The 9,639-nt window shown below is 52.2% G+C and overlaps 2 protein-coding genes across 5 annotated transcripts in view; one reads left to right on the top strand and one right to left on the bottom strand.

Moving 5' to 3' along the window:
* The window catches only part of trmt13 (tRNA methyltransferase 13 homolog), a 7,952-nt gene extending 5,643 nt beyond the window's left edge, over window positions 1–2,309 (top strand). For both annotated transcript variants that reach the window (XM_036131793.1, XM_036131792.1), the window contains 4 exons: window positions 64–136; window positions 249–323; window positions 393–870; window positions 1,909–2,309. In XM_036131793.1, coding sequence (XP_035987686.1) covers window positions 64–136; window positions 249–323; window positions 393–870; window positions 1,909–2,092 — 810 coding nt within the window. In that variant the 3' untranslated portion in view covers window positions 2,093–2,309. The remainder of the gene's footprint in view (window positions 1–63; window positions 137–248; window positions 324–392; window positions 871–1,908) is intronic.
* Window positions 2,160–9,351, bottom strand: lrrc39 (leucine rich repeat containing 39). Of its 3 annotated transcripts, none has more exons than XM_021321619.2 (8): window positions 8,109–9,351; window positions 7,447–7,555; window positions 7,219–7,375; window positions 6,962–7,098; window positions 5,448–5,593; window positions 5,220–5,372; window positions 2,587–2,780; window positions 2,160–2,384 (listed from the first exon to the last, which is right to left on the bottom strand). In XM_021321619.2, the coding sequence occupies exons 1-8, from the start codon at window positions 8,228–8,230 to the stop codon at window positions 2,371–2,373; spliced, it is 1,032 nt and encodes a 343-aa protein (XP_021177294.2). In that variant the 5' UTR covers window positions 8,231–9,351; the 3' UTR covers window positions 2,160–2,370. The 3 variants fall into 3 exon arrangements, with proteins under 3 accessions (XP_021177294.2, XP_012728102.2, XP_035987688.1); XM_012872648.3 differs by having other exon boundaries at window positions 2,587–2,777; window positions 8,109–9,345; XM_036131795.1 differs by lacking the exons at window positions 2,160–2,384; window positions 2,587–2,780 and adding an exon at window positions 5,141–5,179 and having other exon boundaries at window positions 8,109–9,340.
* Window positions 9,352–9,639: the final 288 nt, after the last annotated feature.

The raw sequence follows: 9,639 nt of genomic DNA, 5'->3' as shown, positions 1-9,639 counted from the left end.
CGGTTCTGTGAAACCCAGAAGAGATGATCGTTCCCTCTGAGGTGAGCGGTTCCTCTGTTCCAGGTCGACGGGAAGCATCAGGATGGAGGCGTGGCGTTTGAGAGGCTGCAGGTGGACATTCAGCACCTGGATCTCAGTAAGAACCCAGCGGATCTGGACCTGTTGGTTCTGGACCTGAGGGTTCTGGACCTGAGGGTTCTGGACCTGAGGGTTCTGTGGAGGTCGCTCTGATCCATCTCTGCTTGCAGGTAAAGTTCCTCTGCTGAGGAACAGGAAGCTGTCGCTGGTTGGAGTCGGGAAGCATCTCTGTGGAGCAGCGACAGGTCAGAACCACACAGAGACCCGTTAATGACCCCAGCACCGTCTCAGGTTCTGGTTCTGTTCTGTCCCAGATCTGGCTCTGCGGTGCTTATTGGAGACGCCCGCAATCATGGAGGATCCGGAACCGCCTCCGAAACGCCTTAAAGGGCCGGAAACCGCGCTGAGAACAGAGGATAGTTCAACGACATCCCCGCCTGGCTCCGGTCCGGGTTCTGGTTCCGGTCCGGGTTCTGGTACCGGTCCGGGTTCTGGTTCCGGTCCGGGTTCTGGTTCCGGTCCGGGTTCTAGTTCCGGTCCGGCTCCGGTGCTGGGCCTGGCGGTGGCTCTGTGCTGCCACCATCGCTGTGAGTGGCGCCACTACGTGGGTCAGCAGTTCTTCCTGCAGAGAGGACTCGGCGCCGCAGAGTTCTCCGCCTTCTGTCGGATGTCCAGCTGGGCCACATGTGGGCTCCGACCGGCCAATCAGAGCGCTGCGTCCCACGGTCCGACCAATCAGAGAGGAGAAGTGGAAGAGCACGAAGCGGCAGAAGAGACGGAGGCACCGAGCGGGTAAATGTTGCCATCAGCAGCTACGGCTCCAACCGTTCCTCCAATAATTAAAAATCTACAACTTCCAGCAGCAGAAGGTTTACTTCCTGGAGGTGATGAGAGATTTTAGATCCAGGAAGCAAACCAACGGTTTAATTAACCATTAACCGTTGGTTAATAGTTAATTAAACGTTTGTGACATCATGCTAGATGAACCTTCTTTCAGTGCTGTGGTTGCCGTCCAGCAGAGGGCGCTGCTGCTCCCTAAGCAGAACCAGACCCAGTAGAACCAGGGCGGAGCCACAGGCGTCATAAATGTAGACGCCTGATTGGGCGGCTTCTGCCTGCTGTGATGCGTCAGAGCGTCCGCCATGTTGAATGGGGCAAATCTGCAGTTAGACTCAGACACTTAAACAGTATCTCAGAATATACTTTATAGTTGTAATATTTTTATTTTTGCAATATTACAAGTTTATTTTCGTATTCCTTTAGCTTCATTCTCCTGACTTTATTCTCGTAAAGAATAAAAATAATTAAAATAATCTAACCTGGCCCTATTACTCCAGGACTGAAATAGTTCTGCAAACTGTGATTATTCTGGAAATGTTCCCTTAATTCTCATAATATGACGTTTTTCCCATAATGTTACCACTTTTATCTTTTCTTTCACTTTATTCTCCTATGACTTTTTTCTCATATTAGTAATTTTATCTCTTTAAACACGAGGCCAGAACCTCAGCTGGTGGGATTCAGGAAGATTAATGTTCCACACAGTTTATTCTATTTATCTTATTTGTTCTATGCAGTAACCTGCAAATTTCAGTTTTTAACTAGAATTTCTTAACTAACTCGAACATTTGAATCGATGCTACCTCTGCATCCGTGTTTGTCTGGTGGTTCTGCAGGTTCTAACCCTACGGTGGTTCTGCAGGTTCTAAACTACGGTGGTTCTGCAGGTTCTAACCCTACGGTGGTTCTGCAGGTTCTGATCTATCAGTGGTTCTGCAGGTTCTAAACTACGGTGGTTCTGCAGGTTCTAACCCTACGGTGGTTCTGCAGGTTCTGGACAGCAGCAGAACGGGAGCAGCTCGGTCGGTTCTGCAAGCTGCTGATCGACAGCGGCAGACGGGACTTCCTGAGAACCAGAGGGTTCCGCAGCAGCCTGACTCGTTACGCCGAGGCTGCAGTGACCCTGGAGAACGTCCTGCTGACTGCAGTACCCTCCTCTTCCTCCTCCAGGTGAAGAAGCTGGATCAGGTCCATCTGGGTTTCAGAGGAGCATCAATGTGTTCTGAAATAAGACGATCAGACTTTATATAAAATCCGTTTTATTATCAGCTAAATGTTTCTTGGACATTTCAGTTTTCTGCTGCGTGTTTCTTGATCCAAATGTGTTCTGGTTCTGAGCCAGTCCGCTGTGAAGGATCTTCTGTCAGCTGCAAATAAAGATCTGAGTCCTCCTTCGTGTCCTGCTTTGTAGAAGTGAGAGGAACCAAGAGGTCCAGAACCAGGAGAACGGGATTATTCATCGATCTCTGAAAGGTTCAGAAACAACAGAATCTCAGAGAGAACTCACGGATCCGGTTAATACCGCCGTTAATCAACCCGCCTCATGAACCATGAAGGTTATAGAACGAGTGAGATGGTGTGGTTAGTCCGGTTAGTCCGGTTCTGCCTCAGTGAGCCGGTTCCCTCTGGGCCGTGTTACGGTTAGAGGCCAGAACTCTGAGTACTAACGGTTGACGCAGTGCATGTTGAGCACGGCGTACGATCTCTTCCTGGCCTCCTGGATGTACAGGTGCATGAAGTCCCGCCCAAACATCTCCCTGTCGTCCTCTCCGTCCTCTTCGTCCTCTTCGTCCTCAGCCTTCCTCCTCGCAGGCAGACTCACCTCCACGGTCAGAGGGTTGTCTCTGAAATTCACAAACCTGCTGAGAAGAAACCAGAAATCAGTCGACAGCACAGAGACGCCTTCAGGTGGACAGACAAGAGACCGACAGGTAATGAGGCTCAGGTGGGATGGACGGGCTAGCTTAAAGACGGGCGACTGACCTGCAGACGTACCTGAGGCCGGTCAGACGTACCTGAGGTTGGTCAGACGTACCTGAGGTTGAGACGGAGCTTTAACTCCCACCTCTGGGAGAACTACAAACACGTCCTGAGGGAGGCGGGGGACATTGAGTCTGAATGGACAATGTTCCACGCCTCTATTGTTGAGGCGGCTAGTCGGAGCTGTGGCCGCAATGTTGTCGGTGCATGTTGCGGCGGCAACCCTCGAACCCGCTGGTGGACACCAGCGGTGAGGGAAGCCGTCAAGCTGAAGAAGGAGTCCTACCGGGCTTTTTTGGCCTGTGGGACTCCGGAAGCAGCTGATGTGTACCGGCAGTCGAAGCGGCAGGCGGCTCGGCTGGTCGCCGAGGCAAAAACTCGGGCGTGGGAGGAGTTCGGAGAGGCCATGGAGAAAGACTTCCGTACGGCTTCGAAGCGATTCTGGTCCACCATCCGGCGTCTCAGGAGGGGGAAGCAGTGCAGTACCAACACTGTTTACAGTGGGGGTGGTGTGCTGCTGACCTCGACTCGGGACGTTGTGTTTCGGTGGGCGGAATACTTTGAAGACCTCCTTAATCCCACCAACACGTCTTCCATTGAGGAAGCAGAGCCTGAGGACTCTGGGTTGGGTTCTCCCATCTCTGGTGCTGAGGTTGCCGAGGTTGTTAAAAAGCTCCTCGGTGGCAAGGCCCCAGGGGTGGATGAGATTCGCCCTGAGTACCTTAAGGCTCTGGATGTTGTGGGGCTGTGTTGGTTAACGCGGCTCTGCAACATTGCGTGGACATCGGGGGCAGTTCCTCTGGATTGGCAGACTGGGGTGGTGGTCCCCCTATTTAAAAAGGGGGACCGGAGGGTGTGTTCCAACTACAGAGGAATCACACTCTTAAGCCTCCCTGGTAAGGTCTATTCAGGGGTTCTGGAAAGGAGGGTCCGTCGGATAGTCGAATCTCGGATTCAGGAAGAGCAGTGTGGTTTTGGTCCTGGCCGTGGAACACTGGACCAGCTCTATACCCTCAGCAGGATCCTGGAGGGGGCATGGGAGTTTGCCCAACCAGTCTACATGTGCTTTGTGGATCTGGAGAAGGCATTCGACCGTGTCCCCCAGGGGATCCTGTGGGGGGTACTCCGGGAGTATGGAGTACCGGACCCTTTAATAAGGGCTGTCAGGTCTCTGTACGACCGGTGTCAGAGTCTGGTCCGCATTGCCGGCAGTAAGTCGGACTCGTTTCCGGTGAGAGTTGGACTCCGCCAAGGCTGCCCTTTGTCACCGATTCTGTTCATAACTTTTATGGACAGAATTTCTAGGCGCAGCCAAGGTGTTGAGGGGATCCGCTTTGGTGGCCTTAGGATTGCGTCTCTGCTATTCGCGGATGACGTGGTCCTATTGGCTTCATCAGGGCGTGATCTACAGCTCTCACTGGAGCGGTTCGCAGCCGAGTGCGAAGCGGCCAGGGATGAGAATCAGTGCCTCCAAATCCGAGACCATGGTCTTGAACCGGAAAAGGGTAGAGTGCCTTCTCCGGGTTGGGGAGGATGTGCCTGCCCCTAGTGGAGGAGTTCAAGTATCTTGGGGTCTTGTTCACGAATGAGGGGAGATGGAGCGGGAGATGGACAGGCGGATTGGTGCAGACGTCTGCTGTGAAGCGGGCGCTGTACCGATCCGTTGTGGTGAAGAGAGAGCTGAGCCAAAAGGCCGAAGCTCTCGATTTACCGGTCGATCTACGTTCCTATCCCTCATCTATGGTCACGAGCTTTGGGTCGTGACCGAAAGAACGAGATCCCGGATACAAGCGGCTGAAATGAGTTTTCTCCGTAGTGTGTCTGGGCTCTCCCTTAGAGATAGGGTGAGGAGCTCAGTCATCCGGGGAGGACTCAGAGTAGAGCCGCTGCTCCTCCACGTCGAGAGGAGCCAGTTGAGGTGGCTCGGGCATCTGGTCAGGATGCCTCCTGGACGCCTCCCTGGTGAGGTGTTCCGGGCACGTCCCACCGGGAGGAGGCCCAGGGGAAGACCCAGGACACGCTGGAGGGACTATGTCTCCCAGCTGGCCTGGGAACGCCTTGGGGTTCCTCCTGAGGAGCTGGCCCAAGTGGCTGGAGAGAGGGACGTCTGGGCCTCCCTACTGAAGCTGCTACCCCCGCGACCCGACCCCAGATAAGAGGGAGAAGACGGACGGACGGTACCTGAGGTTGGTCAGACGTACCAGAGGTTGGTCAGATGTACCTGAGGCTGGTCAGACGTACCTGAGGCTGGTCAGGCGTACCTGAGGCCGGTCAGACGTACCTGAGGCCGGTCAGACGTACCTGAGTTTACTCAGACGTACCTGAGGTTGGTCATGTCCTCCATCAGTGATGGGATGTCTCTCAGCTTGTTGCTGCTGAGGACCAGCGTGTCCAGACTTGCCATCCTGCTGATGTTCTCTGGGAGTTTTTCCAGCTCGTTCCTCTGCAGCCACAGCGTGTGCAGCTTCTCCATCCTGAGGACAGACATGACCGTTCGTTGTTGGCTGTGGGTGGAATGGGTGGAGTTCAGGTGTTTCTCCGTCACTCACCGGTGGATATCATCAGGTAAGAGCTGCAGGCGGTTCCCTCCCATGTCAAGCCACTCCAGCCCTGGCATGGCAACCACACAATCAGGCAAGGAGCTGAAGTCATTCATGGACAGGTCCAGATGCTGCAGCCTCTTCAGGTTCCTCAGCTAGAGTTCAGAGACCAACAGAACCAGGTCAACTGGGTCAGATCTATAGATCTATAGTTCAGGTTCACAGAAATGGTATAAAATCTTCTCCTGCTTTAACACATGGACTAGAAGACGGGACTCGTACATCAACTGGACTCGTAACTGCTCTGGACTGGTACCTGGTCTGGACTGGTACCTGGTCTGGACTCGTACTGGGTCTGGACTGGTACCTGGTCTGAATTTGTAACTGGTCCGGACTGGTACCTGGTCTGGACTGGTACCTGGTCCGGACTGGTACCTGGTCTGGACTCGTACAGGGTCTTGACTCCTAACTGGTCTGGATTCGTACCTGGTCCGGACTGGTACCTGGTCTGGACTCCTAACTGGTCCGGACTGGTACCTGGTCCGGACTGGTACCTGGTCTGGACTCGTACTGGGTCTGGACTGGTACCTGGTCTGGACTCGTAACTGCTCTGGACTGGTACCTGGTCTAGACTCGTACCTGGTCTAGACTCCTAACTGGTCTGGACTGGTACCTGGTCTGGATTCATACCGGGTCTGGACTCGTAACTGGTCTGAATTTGTAACTGGTCCGGACTGGTACCTGGTCTGGACTGGTACCTGGTCCGGACTGGTACCTGGTCCGGACTGGTACCTGGTCTGGACTCGTACAGGGTCTTGACTCCTAACTGGTCTGGATTCGTACCTGGTCCGGACTGGTACCTGGTCTGGACTCCTAACTGGTCCGGACTGGTACCTGGTCCGGACTGGTACCTGGTCTGGACTGGTACCTGGTCCGGACTGGTAACTGGTCTGGACTGGTAACTGGTCTGGACTGGTACCTGGTCCGGACTGGTACCTGGTCTGGACTGGTACCTGGTCTGGTCTGGTACCTGGTCTGGACTCGTAACTGGGCTGAATTTGTAACTGGTCCGGACTGGTACCGGGTCTGGATTCGTACCTGGTCTGGACTGGTACCTGGTCTGGACTGGTACCTGGTCTGGACTGGTACCTGGTCCGGACTGGTACCTGGTCTGGACTCCTAACTGGTCTGGACTGGTACCGGGTCTGGATTCGTACCTGGTCCGGACTGGTACCTGGTCTGGACTGGTACCTGGTCCGGACTGGTACCTGGTCTGGACTGGTACCTGGTCCGGACTGGTACCTGGTCTGGACTCCTAACTGGTCTGGACTGGTACCGGGTCTGGATTCGTACCTGGTCCGGACTGGTACCTGGTCTGGACTGGTACCTGGTCCGGACTGGTACCTGGTCTGGACTCCTAACTGGTCTGGACTGGTACCTGGTCCGGACTGGTACCTGGTCTGGACTCCTAACTGGTCTGGACTCCTAACTGGTCCGGACTGGTACCTGGTCCGGACTCGTACCTGGTCTGGGAGCTTGTGGAGGTCCCGGTTCATAGCGAGCTCCAGTCTCTCCAGACTCTCACATCCACTCAGTTCTTCAGGGACAACCCGGATTCTGTTGTAACTCAGCAGCAGTTCTCTGAGCCGGGTCAGCTTCCCTGAAAGCAGAACCAGGGAAAGTAAACTGAGGCTACGCTGAGGTACCGTCTGTGTCCTCAAAGTTCTTTAAATCCAGATCACCACAGGAAGTATGTTGGTGTAAGTGTGGTGGTATTCACCAATCTGTTTTGGGATCTCAGTGACTGCATTGCGGGACAGATCCAGAACCAGAAGGTTCTGGAAGCTGGAGATGAAATGAGGAATCTTCAGCAGGCCAGTCCGGTGGATCTGCCACTCCTGGACCTGAATGAATTGGACCAGGGCTCCTGGCAAGCTCTGAGAGAATGAAAACACGTCAACTAGATGTTCTGGATCAGAAAGGCCAGTCCAGACCCTGCATGGTTTACCTTCCACTCCTCTTGTTCAATCCGGAGAACCAGTCTGCCATCTTCTGTCTGCAGCTTTTCCTTCAGCCGAGCCAGAACCGCACGGTCCTCCCAGACCTGGACGCCCAGTCTGACCCAGAAAGTTTAATAGCAGTTAGAAATCAGGTGGAACCCGGTAAAGGGATCTCAGTCTGGTTTTCTGAAGCTTGATCCCAGAACCACATAAGAATGTCTGTTAGCACCCGGCGGCATGTTCAGTTTAATATGGAGACGGTCCGTTTCTAAAGAGAACAGCTCTAAATCTGATGACACAGAACTTTAACTTGACTGAACTGGACCTGTTTAGTTTATATATCAGAACCCTCAGATGACTCTATACCAGAGGAGCTTTAAAAATCCAATCAGCATTAGAGGAAGAAGTACTTGGAACTGGAAGCTGAACAAGTCTCTGGCTATCTGGTATCGGTATGGGTTCTAACTGGGGTTCTAACTGGGGTTCTAACTGGACCTGGCCCGGACCTTAATGCTCAGCACCATGACAGCAGGAGGCGGTTCCATGGTGTCCAAAGTAAACAGGATTAAAGCCTTGAGGCTTACATGCTGTATTACAGTGACAACCATCTGAAGATGCTCACGGCTACAGATAACTGTTAAGCAACAGGAAAACAGGAGCAGCGTCTGACCTGCTTGATGTCCCGGTTCTGGATGTTCTCCTCTTTTCCTCCTCCTCCCTTCCTCTCTTGATCCTCGTCTCCCACAGAGCTTTGATGGAGCTGACCGAGCCACATGCCACCACGCCCACCATAACAGCCAGTTGAAGTCACAGGGCACCAGAAAACAGGTAGGACAAGCTTTGGCCGCTGAGCTTCAGCCTCATCCCCCGTTGAGGATGCTGGATGACATCATTGACCTTTGATCAGTAGGTGATTTAGGAACATCTGGACAGCCAAAAAGTCATGGAAGCAGGAAGCCCCAGACAAACTCAGGGGAAGGAGACCAGACGAAGGGTTCAGGGTTAGGGTAAGCAGCTGGTGAGGAGTCATGTGGTGCGGTGAGGTGTGGCTAAATTAGCTAAAGAAGCTACCTAAACAAGTCGAGCAACTCTGGACCCGAATTAACAACCAGGATAACAGGACTTTCTGAAAGAACATCAGATTACTGGGGCTGGAAGAGGGAAAGATGGAGGTTGGTTATTCATTGGCGACATTTAACAGCATATAAGGCATCTATACCGTCTAGTTCAGCACTGAACATTTCATCTAATAATGGTGGTATACTGTATGATCAGCAGTTCATCCTATAAGTAAGCGTAGCCTGTAGACCACTGTGGACCAGTGAGACCCAGAGGAGACGAAGGCTCTACACACTGATAATCTCTTCATATTTCTGCATGCTGTGCATACAAACTCATACAGTTTTTTAATTCAATTAAATTTTATTCATATAGCGCCAATTCATGAAACATGTCATCTCAAGGCACTTTACAAAGACAAGGCCTGGAAAAGCGTTCTTTAAATTTTCCAGACTATTCCAGTGTCTTACACCGTGTTAGCAGCTGGGCTAGAGCTCAAGATCCATGAAAAATAACAGTTTTCACAGTTTATTGCATGTGTTGCTCTCTGTAACTCCAGAGTAGTTAATTTGATGTCATTCAGCCTCAGTTTGTGAAATACGGCGATAACAGATTAATAAACGTAAACTCATGGTCCATCTGTTGGGTTTCTCCATCGTTCTCACCAGGTAAAACTCATCTTCAGAACCAATGTCAGCCCATGAAGGTGATCTGCACCTCATGATCTACTTTCAGTAGTTATCGTTAGTATGCTAAGAACGTTAACGAGATATTCCTCCATCGTCTACGTCACTGTCCTGCTGGCGCTACACAGCCACGCAGACAGCAGCTCCTCAGGAACCCATCGGTGATGCTGGATGTCTTCTTCTCACCTTTCTAATAATAATAATTATTATATTATACTGTTGTTAAGGGGTCTACAGGTGCAGCTAGTGTCACAATCAGCAGGGGACCATGGTGGAGATTTATTTCTCACTGCTGGTCTGACCTCACTTCCTGTTCTGCACCACATCAAGTGTTTAAAATACGAGGTAATATGGTAGTAGTACCATATATTTATTTCATCCTAATGTCTCCACTGAGGTTTGTGTCGTGTTGAAATAAGCAGCTTAGGTCAGTGAAGCAACACCAGACTTTGACAC

Source organism: Fundulus heteroclitus, unplaced genomic scaffold, assembly GCF_011125445.2.
Source record: "Fundulus heteroclitus isolate FHET01 unplaced genomic scaffold, MU-UCD_Fhet_4.1 scaffold_46, whole genome shotgun sequence".
Taxonomy (NCBI): domain Eukaryota; kingdom Metazoa; phylum Chordata; class Actinopteri; order Cyprinodontiformes; family Fundulidae; genus Fundulus; species Fundulus heteroclitus.
This window is presented reverse-complemented; position numbering and strand designations above follow the sequence as displayed.